Source organism: Lasioglossum baleicum, chromosome 4 (assembly GCF_051020765.1).
Source record: "Lasioglossum baleicum chromosome 4, iyLasBale1, whole genome shotgun sequence".
NCBI lineage: Eukaryota > Metazoa > Arthropoda > Insecta > Hymenoptera > Halictidae > Lasioglossum > Lasioglossum baleicum.
Window position 1 is genome coordinate 6975416 of NC_134932.1, and position 19808 is coordinate 6995223.

General features: G+C 34.0%; 4 protein-coding genes and 1 long non-coding RNA gene across 20 annotated transcripts; 2 read left to right on the top strand and 3 right to left on the bottom strand.

Annotated features, from left to right (window-relative positions):
- The first annotated feature begins 10 nt into the window (after window positions 1–10).
- LOC143207850 (uncharacterized) lies at window positions 11–1416 on the top strand. Its single transcript, XR_013008776.1, has 2 exons — window positions 11–275; window positions 344–1416. It is a non-coding gene; the product is annotated as an uncharacterized LOC143207850 (long non-coding RNA).
- LOC143207838 (sorting and assembly machinery component 50 homolog B) lies at window positions 469–3771 on the bottom strand. Of its 4 annotated transcripts, none has more exons than XM_076421681.1 (8): window positions 3688–3771; window positions 3124–3210; window positions 2935–3015; window positions 2628–2846; window positions 2275–2489; window positions 1830–2208; window positions 1450–1732; window positions 469–843 (listed from the first exon to the last, which is right to left on the bottom strand). In XM_076421681.1, exons 1-8 carry the CDS (start codon window positions 3700–3702, stop codon window positions 638–640), a joined length of 1485 nt encoding a protein of 494 aa, XP_076277796.1. In that variant the 5' UTR covers window positions 3703–3771; the 3' UTR covers window positions 469–637. The 4 variants fall into 4 exon arrangements, with proteins under 4 accessions (XP_076277796.1, XP_076277797.1, XP_076277795.1 ...); XM_076421682.1 differs by lacking the exon at window positions 3688–3771 and adding an exon at window positions 3500–3657; XM_076421680.1 differs by lacking the exon at window positions 3688–3771 and adding an exon at window positions 3438–3657.
- Window positions 3772–3890: 119 nt separating this feature from the next.
- Window positions 3891–9943, bottom strand: LOC143207831 (anoctamin-1-like). Of its 9 annotated transcripts, none has more exons than XM_076421655.1 (11): window positions 9855–9943; window positions 9046–9785; window positions 8847–8972; window positions 8305–8784; window positions 7026–7419; window positions 6703–6935; window positions 6417–6614; window positions 5908–6337; window positions 5623–5828; window positions 5257–5544; window positions 3891–5109 (listed from the first exon to the last, which is right to left on the bottom strand). In XM_076421655.1, exons 2-11 carry the CDS (start codon window positions 9232–9234, stop codon window positions 4825–4827), a joined length of 2829 nt encoding a protein of 942 aa, XP_076277770.1. In that variant the 5' UTR covers window positions 9235–9785; window positions 9855–9943; the 3' UTR covers window positions 3891–4824. The 9 variants fall into 9 exon arrangements, with proteins under 9 accessions (XP_076277770.1, XP_076277778.1, XP_076277774.1 ...); XM_076421663.1 differs by having other exon boundaries at window positions 8847–8958; window positions 9046–9227; window positions 9635–9902; XM_076421659.1 differs by having other exon boundaries at window positions 9046–9227; window positions 9635–9902.
- Window positions 9944–10267: 324 nt separating this feature from the next.
- On the bottom strand, window positions 10268–11901 carry LOC143207845 (prenylated Rab acceptor protein 1-like). The gene is made up of 5 exons (XM_076421694.1): window positions 11720–11901; window positions 11550–11631; window positions 11022–11255; window positions 10748–10947; window positions 10268–10668 (listed from the first exon to the last, which is right to left on the bottom strand). Exons 2-5 carry the CDS (start codon window positions 11618–11620, stop codon window positions 10562–10564), a joined length of 612 nt encoding a protein of 203 aa, XP_076277809.1. The 5' UTR covers window positions 11621–11631; window positions 11720–11901; the 3' UTR covers window positions 10268–10561.
- On the top strand, window positions 11346–18368 carry LOC143207835 (wee1-like protein kinase 1-A). Of its 5 annotated transcripts, none has more exons than XM_076421676.1 (6): window positions 11781–11981; window positions 12472–12829; window positions 12896–13231; window positions 15139–15457; window positions 16296–17178; window positions 18035–18368. In XM_076421676.1, the coding sequence occupies exons 3-6, from the start codon at window positions 12976–12978 to the stop codon at window positions 18350–18352; spliced, it is 1776 nt and encodes a 591-aa protein (XP_076277791.1). In that variant the 5' UTR covers window positions 11781–11981; window positions 12472–12829; window positions 12896–12975; the 3' UTR covers window positions 18353–18368. The 5 variants fall into 5 exon arrangements, with proteins under 5 accessions (XP_076277790.1, XP_076277791.1, XP_076277792.1 ...); XM_076421677.1 differs by having other exon boundaries at window positions 12908–13231; XM_076421678.1 differs by having other exon boundaries at window positions 12913–13231.
- The last annotated feature ends 1440 nt before the right edge of the window (window positions 18369–19808 follow it).

Here is a 19808-nt window from a genome sequence, read left to right on the forward strand (position 1 = left end):
AACAAGTTTCAAGCGGCCATTTTCAACTGGTTGATGCACAGAATACGCGTGATTCACGCGGCTTGGGGCGCTGTTGTCGCCAATATTTCGCATTTATGCTATCGTCGTATTTACGATTTACGATAAAGTGTGAAACGATAGTAATATATATATATATAGTCGTGTAAATTATATTTCGTGAAAACAACACATCAATGTGTGATCTCATTTTTCTGAAAATGTATACATATAGAAAATTGATGGACAAATTTAAATAATCGAGTGGACGGGAAAAGGTATTTCCTAATTGGTCAACATGTTGAAACTGATTCATCAACTGATGAAATCTTTTGTTATTTCCTAGAAATTATGGGTGTTGCATGCTGATGTAAACAAAACAGTTACATACTAATCCCATTTATAGTTTTTCTTATTGTTAGACTTGCAATGTGGTCAGAGAAACGGATGCTCATACAATTTGTACTAGCTTTTATTGGAAACTTTGTTTGAACATAAAATGCTAATCACATTGGAATAATTAAAATATATCTTTGTAACAATAATAACATTATAATTATAATTATAATTTATTGTACAGTTTCATTACTGACATAAAAAATAATACAAGATATACAATTTACTACTCCCAAATAAAAGCTTATAAGTATTGCAATCCAATACCAAATTGTACCGATCGCAATACGTCGTATTTCATATATCTCAGGGGCGAAATTATATTCAATTCGATCCTTGCAACGTTTCCAAGTTTCATTACAATGCCGCCACCGACTGTAGCACGCACATTCTTCGAAAAGATATCCATATTCAAATCCATAAGATTCATATTCTTACTCAAATTATTAGCTGAAAATAAAATGTATATGTTATTCTCACGAATCTAAAATAATTTGTTTGCGCTAATAAACGTTCTTCCAATTTAACACGATTTTGTATGAATATTAGATAAAAACAGTTTTCAATTAAAATATAAGTACTCTGTGTGCCTCACAAGGAGACCCGTGGAACGAATTCGAGCCGATTGGTCAGAATGAAAGGACGCTATGGGTAAAGGGTGAATCGCGCCTTCAAGTATTGGTTGAAGCGGACACTACCATGTAGAGTCTATTGTAAAAGCCATTGGGACTACGGTAGTGTCAACGTCGGGGATAGGAGAAGGTCCAATCCCTCGAAACTTCTTGTGAGGCATGGGCAATACCGTCCACATCTCACGAAATGAGACTCGGAAGGTCTGCAGTATCGTGTCGCGAAAAACTAGTACTGCAAAATAAGTGTGTGCTACTCTTGTCACTGTGCCATCCCGAGTCTCTTTTTGTGAGCGACATTCAAGAATACTATACTTTTTATTATATTAAAGACTCCCTCTGTACACATTAATGGAGATCAAAATATATCACATACTAAAATTATGGATATAAAGGTATTGCATTATAATTTTATAAAAATCCATACCCAATGTTGCGACATTTCCACCGTTGACAAAACCATGTAACCTGAACAAATCTCCAATACCGTTACGACCGGGTCTGAATGGCAGTGGTGTATACAAATGAAGCGCCGCTGCCCAATACGCATCGCCGCCTAATGAATCGTTTTCCTCGCGAGGTCCACAACCCCTCATCTCGAATCCTCTAAGATTCATTGGCCCACCCAAAAAGAAACGATCGGCTATGCTTATGTTCTTGTCATCGTTAATCGCACGAAGTAATCCAGATTGAAGACCCAATTGGAAAGTCTATTTAAAAGTTCATAATAATATTTATAATAAATCGGAGAAAAATAAGTAATATATGTATGTGCATTCTCTAATAATTCAATTAAATAACACTTGCACAATATTCATGCGGCGTCCAGTTAGCTTGCATAATAAGTTCATTTTTTACAAAACCAATGTTCCCTCCAAGTCCAGCTACCTCTGTCGAAAATTGTATGAGACTTCCCATAGTAGGAAATATTGTAGAATCCCGTTTATCGATAGAACAAATGTGTCGTAACGCAGATTTCAAACTAGGCCCACTTTCTTTACGAACGGAAAACGACGCTTTCTTTGAACAAACAATTTGTCTGCATATGGCTTCGTACTGTAAATTGTGTTTCAGTATCCCTGCTCCATCCGGGTTTAAACCAATATCTAATAAAAGGCCTTTCTCGGACTGGTTAAAGCCAGACCATGGAAAATCATTAGTAGTGTTGAATACGCTAGCAGTTAGCCTAAAAACGAAATGAAATGATTATAATGAAAATGTGAATCATTGAAAGAGAAATATCCTTACTTACACTGTATGAAGCCAACTATTCAAAAGCGGTTTAACAGCTGACACATTTATATTTGTAGAACTTTTTGTACCGTGAGAATATTCCATTTGAAGTCGTTCTCCTCTGCCAAATAAATTGGGTGCTTTTGCTCCAATAGTTGCAGAACATTCATTGTTTCCAACCATAGTGTTAATTCCACCTATTAATCGTCTCATTTCACGTACCGTAAAGGTGACCTGAAAGACCACGGGACTTGAAATTTCTCACAGAAATATCTAGTCTTTAAGATCACATTTTGTCAATGAACTGAAAAGAATTAAATCTGAGAAATTACTTATTTGTTGTTGAATTAGTGTGTAATTATATAGACCCACTTCAACGCCTTCTGGGGTGGCATGAGGACCTTCACTCGTATCAATGTAAACTCCGACGCTCCTAAAACATCCTAATGATTCTAGCTTTCCCTTGACTTTATGGACACGTATAATAACCTCTTGAAAATCTTTAGCTTTAAAGAGGTCTATTACTTGGTTCTTTATTATATCGTCTTTCGTTCGCTTAAGTCCATCTATGTGTACTCTGTCAACTCTTGTCTATATCATAAAAAGGCTTCAAGTTAATACATTTGTTGACAATTCGAACAAGATGAGGTTTCATATTAGGATGTAAAGTCAAACATACCTTAATAGTTTGTAAGTTAATAGTCTTCTCTCCTGCTTTGTCTTTTTCAAATATGTTTTTCCTCTTATTAACATTTGCAAACTGCAAGCAAACATTGGTAAATGACAAATTATTAACGTGATAAGAATGTACGTTACTTTTTACAAGATGTAAATGCTGTTTTCAACATAAACATATAATATTACTTACAGAATCTTCTTTGTCCTTGGAGTTGTGTTTTTCACTGGGAACAGCATGATTTAAATCTTGATTTAGTTTTTTCGGCATTGTTGTTTCCTGGAAACGAGAAGGTAACGTTAATTTGTAAATAATAAGATGTAAACCATGAATGAAAAATATAAAAAACGTGGAAGGACATACTGTGAAATAGATGAAAATAAGGAAAGCTAATACAAGTTCTAAGTAAAAGATTACATAGAAACGAATTATTATTAGAAATTACTCATGCTGTAAATTAATGTGCTCGATTTTAGGTTATAGCCCTTCTAATAATATGCACTTACCTTTGCGTAGACAGTTCCCATTTTTACTAAAATTAATCGTATACAATTTAATGAGAACTTACATTAAAATGTTATGCTGAATTTTGTCAAGTTCTCTTTAATATTTGACAATAATAAAAAGGGATAAATTTTTCAAATTAAATATTCAGAATGATTGAAGCTCAGCGGTGTGGCATTGCTATTGCTATTGCTATTACCGACATTTACCGATAGTGAAAGTGAAACATCGCCCCCTGCAATGCTGCATTACCATAAAAGCTGCCATTGACAATCCACTGCCATCAATAACTGTCAATAAATAATGTACTCAAACCATTGCTAAATAGAAAGTAAATATCTAGAGTGTAAACTGAAAATAATATCTTCCTTAAAGAACCATTACAATATCTTTATTAAGATGCGAATTAGTTCAAATAACTTTTTATTATGGACAATTTAAATGTATGTAAACACATCATAATGTAAATCAGGATTTTATTTTGTATTTAGAGAAGTTACATTATAAAACATATTCTATATGTATATAGAATTAATTTGTGTATTTTACATTACATAAAAATAGTGTTATCAATATCAGATATGGCAATTATAAATATATGTATATATTTAAATAATGTCTCTTGTAATGGAAAGACAGTTATGTAAATACATGAAAGAATCGCATATCTTCAGAGTCATCACAGTATGAAGATTGCCATAATTATCGTATCTTTGCCATAATTATCATATCTTTGGTAGAGGTAGATCATGTTATCGTATCGATAAAAATATGCCTCATTCAAAACAAAAAGAATATCATGTTTTAGTGAATGTTGAACAGTGCATCAAATCTGAATATAATACAAATTTACTCATCGATGTTAGTCCTTATTAATCTGGCCATGTACAGGAACTTTAATAAGAGGAAGACTTATAAATCTATTTACAAACTTAAATTCCAGAGTATAACAGATCATGTATTGAACAATAATATACTATAATGCTGTTGTTTACACAATTTAACAAAACTTGTGCAGATCATGACAGCAGTTGGTATTATATATATTTTGATATATATGTATAGATATTCATTCCAGTAAAATACATATTAAATTGGACGTAATATACTTTCTTTATAACATTCCTTCAACAGTTATATAACTTATTTCTTGCTCGTAGTGCTCATAGGAAGAAATAATATATTATTATATAATTTAATATTTAAATATAATATCATTTTAAAGCTTCCCTTACGAGAATTCTTCCTCCATTTTAAAATCGTTGATACAATTAATCATTTAGTAAAAAGACATAATTGTTAGAGAATTAGTTTCTTATTAGGCATTATTTCTTTCTCTAATTTTGTCTTTACTATCCATATAATTATCGGCAATACTTCCTGTCATTATCATAATGCAGCTGGACCAACTCTTGAATTTGTATTCGCAGAAGGTATAGGACTTCCATGAATTTCCAAATCAAATTCGGAATTTGACAAACTATTTCTCATAACTCGGTTCAAGTGATTGCCGTTCGCGGTTACTTCAGTGGATCTTCCGCACGCGCGTTGTGCTTCTTGACGAATAATTGTCTCATTAGTTATATATGCTTCGCGTCGAATTCTATCGCGTAATTTTGGATTCATATCAGGAATGCACCATCGTATAAGTATCATTACGAGAGCGACGACGTTCTGAAATCATGAATTTAATTAATTCTATGTAATAAATCATCTAATATTCGCTTTCAAAAGCTGAGTTACGGGTGACAAGTTACGATTTCATATTCAAAAATAAGTAATGAGTATTAAATAGATAAATATGTAAGAAAATCTATATACCTCGAAAACAACAATGAACGCTAATCTAGCAGCTAATACATGCCAGAACATAATTGTAAATTGATATTTATTTGGAGAATTTGGTGGTTCTCTGTAGTCTGGATATCTGCATATGTCAACTTGTTCATGGGCGGATAGAACAAATGGCTGGGTTCCATTTTTTAAATCACTTGTGTTGAACTTCGACAGAGAATGGTCCAGAAAACCTTCTAGCGAATAATTGTCGGAAACAATGATTCGGTACACTAATCTTGGTATAAAATTCGATGTAAAAGCAATGATGAATGCCTAAAAAAACATGATTATATACACATATGTACACACTGTAGTATGCAAAATATATTACTCATAAGTATTTCAACTCACATTAGTTATAACTGAGAGTTTGGATATGGAATCAAGAATACGATACCATATACCTATATCTATGACACGTTGTCCAACTGGTCTTCGATACATTATTAATAGTTTTTTTGCATCGAGTCGCATCTCAAAAACGTTATTCAGTAATGCAAAAAATGGCGCTAACGGAAATGCAGCAACGAAAATGGTAACAAAGCCATATTGTAATACTAGCGTGAACAAAAGTTATAAAAAATCAGTAATACTTCTACGGAGGATAAAAAACTGACATAAATCTCGTGTAGTTACCCATTTCTAAATATTCCGGAAATAAACTTCTTGGACCCCATTCTACTAGTTTATAGTCTTTGATCCACTGGAGATATTTTCTGGTATTAGTTTTTCTTTCTCCACTCGTCATAGTCATTCCAACATGTACTTTCACAGTATTTAACCATTTGTAAAACAATGGAAATAACATTTCTAATATTGTATTCATTGCCTGTTTGCCAATCATAATGATGCTTAATTGTATACATAATTCCATAAGGCAGCCACCAGGCCCACATTCTTCTTGTCGATAATCGAAAAAACGATTGTAATTTCCTGGATATCCGACAAACTTTCCTTTGAAAAATGCTATATAAAATATGGAGGCGTAATAATTTACAAACTCAAGTAGATATATTTTTAACGTTAAACTATCATCGAATTCAGTTTGTGTTCGAAGCAATTCGATCTGTAACATTGAAAAACGTATTACAAGAGTAAATGAAAAATAAACATGTACATTGTAAATCAATCGTTATCTGAAATACCTCTGTTAAATATTCAGCCAACCAGACGTAGATCCAATTGAAGACAATAATGCAACACAAATTGATACTAGCTGCAGTAGCTGTTGTAAAGAGTATTGCATAACTAGTTACCACAGGATGACCATAAACACTTAACGCAGTTAACACAGACATTCTATACAGAACAACTCCCAACACAGCGGCCATGGCTATTGCTATCTATATTGTGAAATAAACTTTTTTATTTTGGATTATCGTACAATATAACAACTATTTAATTCTTTAGTATTATGTAGAGCAAGCGTACCAATAATAAAACGACGGAAAAACTAAGGATCGTTGCTGGTAGTCTCATTTTCCAAAACGGTACCTGCGGTTCTTCAGTATTTGTAATAATGTTAAGGGACCTCTTTTTGATATGAGCTAAACGCGCTAAGTACTGTGGTCGAGGATGTTCCTCTTGAGCATCTAAACCAGTCAGGTCCCATCGATGAGTTATTTCAGCCGAGTATCTTTTCCACGATTCCAAGAATAACGTAGCTAATAAAAAATAATAAAATAAATAATTAAGTAATTGAAGATATCGATACGTTAACATTAATGTCATTGATACTCTAAATTAATACATACCCCATAACGACATGAATATTGAAAAAAATACGGTAGACGGATTGTCAAACAAATATGTGATTCTTGAATGCAGACAAGTCTCCTTTAAGTCCCAATATCCGCAAATGCGGTCACACAGGGGACACATTGAAATAGTACCATTACCGTTGCAAACATCTTCACTTGGTTCATTGTAAAACAGAGTTAAACAACTATACATGAAACAGAGAAGGCCGACGATACTGGCTGGTATCAGCATATGTGTGTAAAACCCAAGCCAAGCAAAGTAAAGTCCAATTTTTACTCCAAAATATTCTTTGATGTAATCTAGAGGTTGATAATGAAGGCATTTTTTCAAACAGGCCCATTCGGTGTATAAGAGATATCTCATAGACTCTGGTGATTGCAGGTCTCCCTAAAAACATTAGTATTGTACTGTAGAAAAATTTAAACAAGCTCAATAAAAACTAAACCGTTATCTGAGACAAGTACTGTGTGGTACCTCGCACGGACCCTAATCCGCGCAGGTAAAAAGGACAAGGGTGACAAAGGTAAAGGCAAATACAGGGCCATTTTTTTGGTCGGACAGGACCAAATAGGACAATTAAGTCAAAGAATAAATGGTCAACTATAGTTTTATGAGCGTCGATGGCCCAATAAGAAGAACAATAAGATCCGAAAGGTAAGGATACAACGAGAGTCCAGGTGGTAGTATTAAACACTAATACCTGAATGGCCCGTCTGATAACTGAACACCCTATCTATCTGAATACACGCACGCAAGCCGATTAGGGCAAGATAAGGAAATCCTACATATATATGCCGTTATGTGTCCAGTTCAAAGTTAAGCATTCGAACGAAAATCTCACAATGCTTTGAATGTTTAGATGGTGCGGACAAAGGTATACAATGGATATGTATGAAACAATATCACCTTTACATTTAAATAAGGTAAGTTAATCCGTTGTAATAACCATAAAAAGGAATAACCATACCAAAGACCATTCCTTAACTGTTTTATTAGTACCACGCTTCAATTGGTAGTTTGAAAACTGCGAAAACGGTTAAACAGAAAGAGCGATCGTACTAAAACCGTTAATGGCCATGGCCATTTAAACCAAGGTCTCCAACCTTTATGCTACCACGCCTCCCCGAAAAAAGATTTTTGTCCGCGCCTCCCTATCTCTTATTTCTTTATTATGGTACAAAAATTATTGTTTGCTCCCAGGTTAGAAACCGCTGATTTAAACCATGAACTTGAGCGATATTTTCTCTGCAAAAACAAAAAGATTCAGCTTACGTCGTGTAGTGGATAAGCGGCCACGTATGCTTTGTCTGAAATCAGCCTTTCTATTCCAAACGCAAAATCATCGTTCATGGTCTCCGTAAATCTGGTTCTATCCAAAATAAATTGCACTATTCTAGCACGTGTTGCGGCAGTAAAAAATTCAGGCATATCTATGTCGAATAAATATTCTTTATCACGACTGTAAACTGCAGTAAAGTTGTGTTTCATTTTTGGGAAGATCGTTTGATCGACATAATATCTGCTTATAATTCGTTTAAATAGAGAATTGACTTCGTTGATCAACGTGTTGCTACGGTTTTCAGGAATTTTTAAACTGTGTAATTCCTTCATTGGCAATCTAAGTTTTAATATTTCAGCATACCGTCTTAGCACTTCTCTCGGTGCATGTATCTTTATGAAATGGAGACCATTTGGTTCTGCATTCTCATATTCCATTTCCAAACCTTCTTTTTCCAAGCTCTTTTCAAACACCTAGAAATCAATGTTGAGTACCATATGGTTGTATATATATTTAACTAAAACATATAACTTACTCGTCTATATTCCGCACTGCGATGTGTTTGGGCTTCGGCATTGTATTCGTCCCAAACAAGAACAAAATCAATTGTTCGAATTTCATCTTGGAAATATAAACTAAACCCTGTTCTAGAATTTGAGACCTATGAATACGTCAGATTAATTGTTTCTAATCATTGATATAGAGCTTTAATGTTCTGATATATAATAACTTACAATTTCATTGTCATTGTCGGACTGTCGAATTTCTTCCATTGATATTGCACTATGCATAGTGTTTGTACTACCTAGACTTTCAACATCGTGTAACGCACTGCGAACACTTTGATACAAAGTTTGTACAGATCCGACGTTCAAATTATTTGGTATCCAGGGCACAGTAACATCTTCATCGTCCTCTTCCATTTTAATTGAATAGATCAGTGGTCAAATAATCCTACTTATTCGAATCAAACAACTTATACTACATGCATACCAAATAAGCAGGATTTGTGCAATTAAGAACAATAAATATAACTTGCAAACCTGTTTTCACAAACTTTGAACTAAACATATTCATAGCAAATTATATGAACATTGCTAGAAAATATATGTAACCAAAAACTACAGATAAATTATTATTGAGCAAAGGAACTAAATATATACAGTAGCAATAATGACCACTACATACAGTTAATTTCTACAAAAAAGAAATAAAAAATAATACAGTCTCAGTCTAATATGCATAGCGCAAACATAAAAAAAGCAAATTAAATACATACGAAATTTACTTTTCAACTAAACGTCAAATGCACGTTATTCTTACAGCATTCTCATTCGATGGCCATCGAAAAATCTTTGCTTCCGGATGTTGTTAAGATACGGAGCAGGAAATTATTCTAAATACATCTGTCCTCGCATTGTGGGTCCATCGCAGTCCATCGTGCATACACATTTAACCTTTCTTCTTGTAGGTACTGCAAGTTGCAACACGTGTTTTAATTGAATCGTTTTATTGCATTTCTGCATTCATAACATTCACTAACTGTACGAATATATGGTTTAGAGACGAGAAAATAAAGCATGATGTGTCGGATTCGTCATGTATACGCTAAATGATCACGTGGGCAATATATATATATACATAAATAGAAATTTTATTTAACCATAATAGAAATATTTATTGTAGAATATAGAGTAGGATGAAATCGAAATAAAGTACGATTTAGGTTTTTTAGTAAATTAGAAACAATATTTATAGAAACACTAAATTATAATCAAGTAAAAATATTTGTGTGAAAGCCATAGACATATATGTCTATGGTGAAAGCACAATTTAGTACGGTTGTAAAATTTATTTATAATGAGAATATTATTACAATTCTTCAATGAATTATAAACTTATTATGACTTATGAACGCAAATACTTTATTTGGTATAAAAAATTGGTAATACAAAATTATTCTTTGGTTTTATTATAAAGTTTTTTCCAGCTTCAACATGTATAAGTAGATAAATACTACTCTAATAATGTAAATAATGAAATACATGAATGGTAACACAAATTATAGTTTATAATTATACGAATAATGTATGAATTTATATAATATGTCATAATAATATATTTTACATGTCCTATACATTTAACATATAAATGTTAAATTATCATTCCTTTTTAATTCAGTTGGAATTAGTGCATCTCCTATTATGTACAATATTGTACAATAATTATAATATAATAACTTATAATAAATCATACTTCTTGCATAACTAAGGAATTGAGCTCGTCTTCTCCTGGACACAAGACTGAGTCAATATTATAAAAAGCGGCATGTAAAGTTATCAGAAACCAGGATACACCTAAAACATATTTTAAAAGTGTATTGTGTATATTCACACACAACAAGGATTTCTACTTAAATATATTTGTTTTATTTACCGAGGACCCAAAAAAGTGCTGCACCAGCTCCCACCAGATAGAATATTGGCAATGAACATATTCCAACTAAACTGTATACCTGAGCCAATGTGAGTTTATGATTCAATACCATAAGTTCTTGTTTAGCATGGCGCTGTGAAACTTTGTAACATGTTCCAAGAGATGCCGCAACAGCGAGCAGCAAAAGCGGTGACGTTATCCTAACATTTAAACAATATTATACTCACAATTACATAATTCCATAATGAAATAGAAAAATAAAACCATATCTTACAAGCAATATATAACTAATCCAATGAACACGAATAAATAATTACTCTGGAAGTATTCAATATTTCTCACAACTCTTTTGCTTAATCTTGGTAAACTCGGTGGAGGCCTAAAGTTGCTTGTATTCAGAAATAAAGACCATGGTCTAACATTGGCTTTCCGATGTTCGATCCATTCATGAGCTTGTGGATATCCGATATTGCTTAGCGGTAGCTGTGGTATTTGTAGGAATTCGAGCCTATATAGACATTAAAATGCATCGCTTTACAAAATGTCAACAATATGTTTAAATACTTTAATCCTAATATATACAATCAATCGTGTATTTGATACAGAGAATTTCATTTATAGGGAATCCGTATTTTTCTTCAAGTACATGATTTACAGATAAAAAACGGTGAATACGTAAAAATTTTAGTTTCGAATGTGGATTGATGTGCCATATCGCTAAAGCAGTGACAAGGAGGTGATTCATTTCCTTATAGGTTAGTAAACATCTGAAAGTTCATAAAATCAGTGTACGTTTTATTACCCGCTGCCAGATTTTTGTTTCTGTTGGGGCATTTGCATGTCACCCGCGATCTCGATTTCTACGTCTGCCATTCTTCCTTTTACTGTTCAAATTTGACAAAATTGATCACCGCGTGACAAGGAAGCGACTATCTTCTGTTTTGCTTGTATTTGTTTTTTACGTGTAAATACCTAGCCTCGCATCCCCACCACGAGGCGTCTGCAGCTTCGTTTTAGAAGAAACTCGTCGTAGGGCCCTACGACGTAAGCAGTAAAATTCCCATCATATCGCACATCGAACCACTATGTTATCCCCACCATCAAGAGCTGCTACACTAACACATCTACACGTTTACGCGTACAAACGCTACAGGTTGCAGCTGCTCGATAAAAATTCTTTCACTGCCTCCTTCGTAAAACTTCTTTCACGAAAAGGGCTCTTTGTCCGGTTAAGGTAAAAGACCTATAAAAGATTTTTCCTGCTTCGCATGCTCGCTCGGATACTTTCATTTGGACAACCGTAAAGAAGAAAACTTTTTCTTGCCTCTTTTCGGGTGTGTTACAGCATATATGTATTGCATGCTATTTTTTTTCTATATACTGAATAGACGCTTCTTTTGAACTTATATATCACTACCGTGTCTTCTCTCACAAACACAGGAAATCAGAATACGCAATTCTCTTGTTTAGATTTCCTGAGTTTGACTACTTTCCAAATATGTAAATACATAATAATATTTGGTACCTGAATTCGTCATATAAAATCTTTGTATTAATTTAAACTAATTGTACGAATAAGGCTTCGACCGATACATCTAAATACTAATTTCGTAAACTTTCATGTCCATGTGATTTTACAATAAGTTTTTGAATGACTGTATCTTTTATTTCAATTAGTGAAAGTGAAAATTATACATTACAACACATGGTTCTACATATTACAGGAATATAAATGTTTTAAATGGTGAATGAGGTCATCCCTGTGTGGACAGGATTTGTTTGCATCGATTCTTCGTCAGAAGATCATCATCGCTTATTTTAAAGTGTCCTTCGATCTCAGGTCGAAACTTTCAAAGAAGTAAACCGTGACACAAAGTTTTTAGAATTTCTCTGCGAATGGCCCTCACCCTCGGGAAGCATGTGCAGATGACGCTACTATGTACGACCATTGTGAGTAATTGGAGCCAATAGGAGAGCACGTTATATCGAATTCCATAGTCTCTTGCTTCAAACACGGTCTGCGATTGGTCATCACAATTTCCCAAGTAACACCGGGCCACCCGCCATAACGAACGTAGCGTGGTACGAGAAATTATTTGAATGGACGTGTTTCAAAGCAATCGTGATTGACAAAATATTCTTGATTAGTACTAATTTCAGTTTAGCGTACGCACTACACACGAGAAAGTCGGAACTACCAGAAAACTTGATGGTGACATTTTGAAGACATGGAAGTCGCGCAGAAGTTCCATTTCGAAGCGTGCGACATACAGGACGAAGAGCTGAATATCAGCTGTCGTACGAACAGCTCCGGTTGTGATGTTGATGATATTTTAGATTCTTCCGCTGAAGATCTTGGATGTTCACCACTTCATCCAAGGAAATTATCGTTTAGCAATACTATGGACTGCAGTGATAGTGAAAGTATCAACAATCAGTCTGTGCTAACCAACAACAACAAGACCCCAGTCAGCAACGTGACAGGTTAGTAGCATTTTTCAAAGTTTTTACACTTCCCAGTCTGTTTCTGCTAGTTATCTCAATTGAAATTTATTCGTAGAAGTACTATTTCGTATTGGTTCTACGTTGTTTACAAATACTTCTCTGCTAGAACCTATAACTTAGTTCTAAAGTTTCTGCCATTTCAAAACACTTTGTGGTGCATGCTATTCTTTTTTATAATTCTTTATACTTTTTATTACCTTGAATCATATTTCGTATGATGTTTGATGTTGTTAATATACAATGGTGATTTGTTTGTTTTGGTAATGGTCGATCACAGTATACATTCTACCTTGGCCACTTTAAGTTTGGATCTTTTACTTTATATTGTTAATTGATAAGTAAATGTATCTATTTTTAAATAGTGATTGTGTGTTAAGCATGGTGTGGCAAAATTGATAGTATCATTTGACAATTGTTTTACATCATGCGTTGTGTATATCTGCTTGGACTGTTTGAGAAGTAGTCAGTAAACATGATTAGACAGTGTACTGATCTTATCTCAGATTTTCAAATCTTCTCCTTTTCTATTAAATAATTAGATATTTACAATTTCAACAAAGTATGTAGGCGCAGAAATAGTAATCATATCTTTCAAAGCTTGCATATATGTATTATTTTATTTATGCTTATATTATATTAGTAGTTTGTTTTATCCTACCTTATTCATTTACATATCAATAATTAATCCTTCGTCAATTACATTTTTCACACATCAATAATTAATTCTTCATCAATTACATTTTTAACACGTCAATCCTTAATTCTTCATCAATTACATTTCTCACATATCAATATTTAATTCTTCGACAATTACATGGTTCGTTGAAGGTTTTATTATATTCCCATCTGTATGTATAATAATCTAATTAAATTTCCAGATAAGTTTCAAAAGTAATTAACACTTTCTGTACTGTCAGTTTCTATTTTATTAATTTCTATAGATGTTATAGATAATTTTACCTGGGCTACTATATTTGTGGTGTAAGCAAATATTTTGGAAATAGCCTTACCTACCTTACCGACACAGTGTGCTATAATGGACAAATTCTATGAAACAAATAATCACTGTGCTCAGATATTCTTCAGACCGCATAGAAAGCTGTCTATTGTATTGGGTGAGGGCTGGCAGCCTTGCCTCCAAACCACCTTCCGCCAACTGAACTATCACAAACTTACTCCGATCTCTCTTTCTTGGCATCCAAATACCAAAACTTGCAGAACCAAAACAAATATTCTGCCCCAGGAAGAAGTTGCAGACTCGGATTAGGTTCTTAGAGAGATTCTATTAATCTGCAGAATACACACAATCTTCTGTAAACTGCAAAAATGGAGCCCCCAAACCACCTTCCGCCAACTGAACTATCACAAACTTACTCCGATCTCTCTTTCTTGGTATCCAAATACCAAAATTTGCAGAACCAAAACAAATATTCTGCCCCAGGAAGAAGTTGCAGACTCGGATTAGGTTCTTAGAGAGATTCTATTAATCTGCAGAATACACACAATCTTCTGTAAACTGCAAAAATGGATCTGGTCCACTTTCACCTCGTAACGCCATAAAAAGTTACGCATGTGATCAACAAGGGTATCTTCTCTGATCAGTGTGTTTTACAATTTTAGATCCACCTCCAAATCTGCCTAGAGCATTCCCACGATTACGAATGCGTTGGTAACATAGGGAGTGACACTGAGACATTAAAAAAACATTATTCAAGTCACCAAAAATCCATCTTGCAATTATCATTTTAATCGAAAAAGAACCCATTTCCAAAATTTCATTCAATTTGAAGCATGAACGTTTTTTGGAATGTGTAGTACAAATTTTACATCAATTTAATGTAATAATTAGAAATGTGCCACATTATTGACAAATTTTATAATTATAGGTACGTCGAGAATTAGGATTCCCGCACGTGAAAATGCGAATTCACAGAAGATGTCGATGGCATGTAGTCCACCTTATAAGCGTGTTAGAGCCTTGCGTCTATTTGATTCTCCAGCTACTCCTAAAACATTAATGGAGAAAAGCGCCATGCATACTCCATTTCCTTCCAAATGTACTAGATTATTTTCATTAGACAAGCCACGGCCTTGTAGCTACCAAACCAAAACTGACAAACCCGCAGCCAATGTAAATCCTTTTACACCAAATGGAATGCTGTTAACAGCAAGAAAGCGGACAAGATCTAAACGTAGTCTTAATGGGTTAGTAACGAATATAAAAATATAATTAATTGTTGGTTTTTTTAACCCTTTCCTTACCGAGTACGCATCCGTAAGTAAGCGTTCTCTGTATCGGGGACCCATCTATAGTTCATTATGCGGATTCCAATATAGTCGGCACTGGTATTCACTAGTACCGACTAAAGTCGGAGTTGGTATTGAAAGGGTTAATTACATCAGTGTATGCATTTATAGTACCGGACAAAAGTTTAAGACTGTTCTAAAGAAGACGATAACTTTTTTAATATTGTACTATACGATTTGAACTTATTTGGGAAGCTAGAGCAATTAGTTTACTAAAGGATGTAAAAAGAAATTTTTTCAAAAATTGCAATTGATCGGAATTGTTGAAAAAATACTAAATGTTGAATTTTTAACTTTTTTATGCGGGCCTATATTGAAAATTTAAAAAATACGTTTTGTGGATCTTTGTCGATTAGATGCACTGTGAAAGTTTCATCGAAATCGGTCGACGTTGCAATGAGCTACAAACGTAGACCAATTTTGACGAAATTTTCAGAATATGTTTAATTGACACAGATCTACAAAACGTATTTTTTAAATTTTCAATATAGGCCCACATGAAAACGTTAAAAATTCAACTTTTAGTATTTTTTCAACAATTCCGATCAATTGCAATTTTTGAAAAAATTGCTTTTTACATCCTTTAGTAAACTAATTACTCTAGCTTCCCAAAAAAAGTTCAAATCGTATAATACAATATTAAAAAAGTTATCGTCTTCTTTAGAGCAGTCTTAAACTTTTGTCCGCTACTGTATATCAGGTTTTCTTTACTTCAATAATTTATAATTTTTTCCAGTTCTCCGGATATTGAAGTCACGAAGTTTGATCTCGCCGATTCTGACGACTCAGATAACGAGATAGAGCAAGCAACGAAACGCGTAGCGTTACAAGATTCTAATATTCCTAGATACCATCAGGAGTTCCACGAACTTGGTTTGATTGGTACTGGGGAGTTCGGGTCAGTTTACAAATGTATTAACCGTCTAGATGGCTGCACATACGCCATCAAGAAAAGTATTAAGCCTGTTGCTGGGAGTATTAATGAGAAAAATGCTTTAAACGAAGTTTACGCCCATGCTGTACTCGGAAAACACCAGCATGTTGTACGGTATTATTCAGCATGGGCAGAGGATAATCATATGATTATTCAAAATGAGTATTGTAACGGTGGTAGTCTAGCGGATGCTGTTGCCAACTTACAGAAAGAAAACAAACATTTCACTGAAGCAGAGATGCGACAACTTTTATTACATGTTGTCGAAGGTTTACGATACATTCATAGCATGCAATTAGTACACATGGACATTAAACCTGGAAACATATTTATCTCGAAAGAGAAAAGGCTACTAGCGGTTAATTACGATTCCGCAGACGATGGATTTGACGAAGAAGAGACCGTTGAAGAAGAAATTACATATAAAATAGGAGATTTAGGTCATGTTACATCTGTTAATAACCCTCAAGTCGAAGAGGGAGACTGTAGATATTTACCGACCGAAATATTACAGGATGATGTTAGTCATTTGTCGAAAGCTGATATATTTGCTTTAGGACTAACTGTTTATGAAGCGGGTGGTGGCGGTCCGTTGCCTAAAAATGGGCCAGAATGGCACGATATTAGGAATGGAAACTTAAAAGAATTACCGCATTATAGTCGTGACCTCAATGAATTGCTTAAGGTACGTAGAAATATAGTTGAATAATAGTTGAACCTAGTGATGGGATTTCAGACGCTTCGAATCTGATTCAAAACTTTAAACACCAGAAGTTTCTGCAAATCTTGGAAATCTTGATCGTATTGGTGGTTTTGAAAGGCTTGATCCTATAGAGACACCGACGCACGAGATGCGACAATCGACACTCTGCGGCAACACTCACTAACGCACTAAGAGCAGTTACGCACTGTCGATCAGTCGCCAGCAGGCAGGTAGCCAACGCCCAGGTCGCCGGCGACCACTAGGTAGCAGAATACATACTATCTTGTACGCGCTTGGTCACAGCGACTAACGAAAACATGAGCGACGCAAGGGAGACTCGTTGGTCCCGGCGACAGTTGAAATGCATTGAATTCGTTTGACGCTTCCATGCAATAAAAGTCTTTCTTGGCAACCAGACGACTACGTGCATTAAATGAGTTTTGATAGACAAAAATTTTTTATTTTAGAAATTGAATGACTAGCTTATTCCCATCACTAATTTAACCCTAGGGCAGCGGAGAATTTTGTGTATGGCAGCAACAGAACTGAGCATATATTGCCCGAACTGACTACTCGTAAGGACACGGCACATGGGTAGCTCAGACCAACGACCGCTCACGCGTTCGTTTATATCAGTGTATGCTAGCCACACGTATACACAAAGAATTGCCTACTGCTGAATTCACGCATACTGCTACAGCTCTCTTACATAAAGAAATATTGCCATACTCCGCTGGCCCAGGGTTAAAAAGATTTACATGTTTTATTTTTGCAACATCAACATATCTAAAAAAAAATTACAACTAATATTATTTTTATTCTTATTCTCTAAATTTAGTTAATGATTCATCCGAATCCTGAAATGAGACCTTCAGCAGGATGCCTTATTCAACACAGAGTACTATGTCCATTTGGAAATAAAACAAAAGCTCAACTTCGACATGAGTTGAACGCGGAGAAGCTGAAAAATGAAATTTTATCGAAACAGCTCCAAGAAGCGGCGAAATGTTTAAAAACCATAGCCCCAAATGTAGCCGTCATTAATAATTCACTGAATGCTGGCGGTGGCTACAAGTTGAGACCGACGCCAACAAGGACATCGACTCGGGTTGTTGGTAAAAAGGTTAATCGAAGTAATAGCACTACAAATTTTTGAAAATTATGTGTTATATTTTTGCTGGACTAAACGAGGGAAAAGGGGAGAGGGAGGGGGGTAAAGGTGCTTAAGGAATATATGATTTTTTTAAGTGCCTTGATATTGTGATATGAATTAACTATAGTATGTACGTGAAAATATTGATCGATATTTGATAATATGGAAACGAAATATACAGAGTGAAATTGCGTAATAGTCATGGGTAAATTTTCTTGCCACGATGAAGGTATTGCATCTATTGCTAATAATTTATGGATGGGTAATACAGTAATACTGTTACTCGGTAACAGTAAGTATTTTGTGTTCCATGTTTTTTTATGTCAGACAAGAAGTAGGTATTAAAACGCGTAAAAACATCTATTTTTTACACAAAGCAAGACTAATTTTACCTGCATAGTTCACTATGTGCCTTCAATGTTCTTGTTACAATGTTTACTTCCTTACTTTGCACGATTTCTATACATACATTCATTTTACAGTAGTTCTTTTTTGTCATCCAGTCAACAGTATTATGAAATGAGAAATGTTAAAAAAAGAAAGTGCAGACACTTTTCGTATCAGTTATTAGTTAATGTATTGACATATCATTGTGTGATATTTGTTCTTTCCATTCTTGTTTGAAAATTAGTGTAGTGAATAATTGGAAATACTAACGAGAGTAGACTGCAACAAATTATTTGCTACAAGTACATTGTATTTTTATAGATAGATATTTACATATAGTAATAGTTCAGTGTTGTATATCGTCTAATTAGTAATTGGTTAATTCTCTGCTACGTCTGTATTATCCATCTTTCGTTATTATTAAGTTCTTGTCAAAATGTTTAGTTCATTAGCTTTTTTCTTTTTGTTTATAATCAGACCCTCCATGACTAAATACAAAACCGCTCTTTTAGATGTATCAATCAGCTTTTATACATTTTCGCTGCATGAATTTTATAAGTTTAAAAATCGTAGATGTTTGAATGCAACAATTTAAAATTAATATTATATACTGCCTGCTTGTACAATATAAATTGTTAGTCACATGGATAAATACTCACTTCTTTATTTACTAATATTGATAGTCATCATCTCTAGAACTTCATCTGAGCATACTTCCTAGCCCTAAGAATACAATTTCACTCTGTGTGTGCTTGATAACAAAAACTAACTTACACTTAAAATCTTAACTGACTAAAGAGTGACCCATTAAACGTAAAATGTTTTAAGTTTAAATTATTTTTATAATATTTTTTTTATAGTCCTATATCGTCTTTAGCATGCTCTGGAATTCGTATTATACAATTTTCTCTCGTTTTTTTAATATATATATATATATTAAATAAGTACTGATGTATAGTAATCCGCCTTTCTATAGAGTATAGATGGTACTGCTACAATTAGCTGTTCTTTATTTTATTTACTAACATAAAATTCTAAAAAAATGGATTCGTTTCAGTTATTAAATATGTAA

Coding starts and splice junctions, on each gene's coding strand:
- LOC143207831 (XM_076421655.1), bottom strand. CDS start 9,234: ATGGAAGAGGACGATGAAGATGTTACTGTGCCCTGGATACCAAATAAT. Junction 8,973..9,045: donor CCGACAATGACAATGAAATT/GTAAGTTATTAT, acceptor ACGTATTCATAG/GTCTCAAATTCTAGAACAGG. Junction 6,338..6,416: donor TGGCTGAATATTTAACAGAG/GTATTTCAGATA, acceptor TCAATGTTACAG/ATCGAATTGCTTCGAACACA.
- LOC143207845 (XM_076421694.1), bottom strand. CDS start 11,620: ATGGCAGACGTAGAAATCGAGATCGCGGGTGACATGCAAATGCCCCAA. Junction 11,256..11,549: donor AAACAAAAATCTGGCAGCGG/GTAATAAAACGT, acceptor ATGTCTATATAG/GCTCGAATTCCTACAAATAC. Junction 10,948..11,021: donor GGATTAGTTATATATTGCTT/GTAAGATATGGT, acceptor TTTAAATGTTAG/GATAACGTCACCGCTTTTGC.
- LOC143207838 (XM_076421680.1), bottom strand. CDS start 3,458: ATGGGAACTGTCTACGCAAAG. Junction 3,211..3,437: donor TGGGAACTGTCTACGCAAAG/GTAAGTGCATAT, acceptor TCTCGTTTCCAG/GAAACAACAATGCCGAAAAA. Junction 2,490..2,627: donor CCACCCCAGAAGGCGTTGAA/GTGGGTCTATAT, acceptor GTGGTCTTTCAG/GTCACCTTTACGGTACGTGA.
- LOC143207835 (XM_076421675.1), top strand. CDS start 12,976: ATGGAAGTCGCGCAGAAGTTCCATTTCGAAGCGTGCGACATACAGGAC. Junction 13,232..15,138: donor CCCAGTCAGCAACGTGACAG/GTTAGTAGCATT, acceptor TTATAATTATAG/GTACGTCGAGAATTAGGATT. Junction 15,458..16,295: donor TCTAAACGTAGTCTTAATGG/GTTAGTAACGAA, acceptor AATTTTTTCCAG/TTCTCCGGATATTGAAGTCA.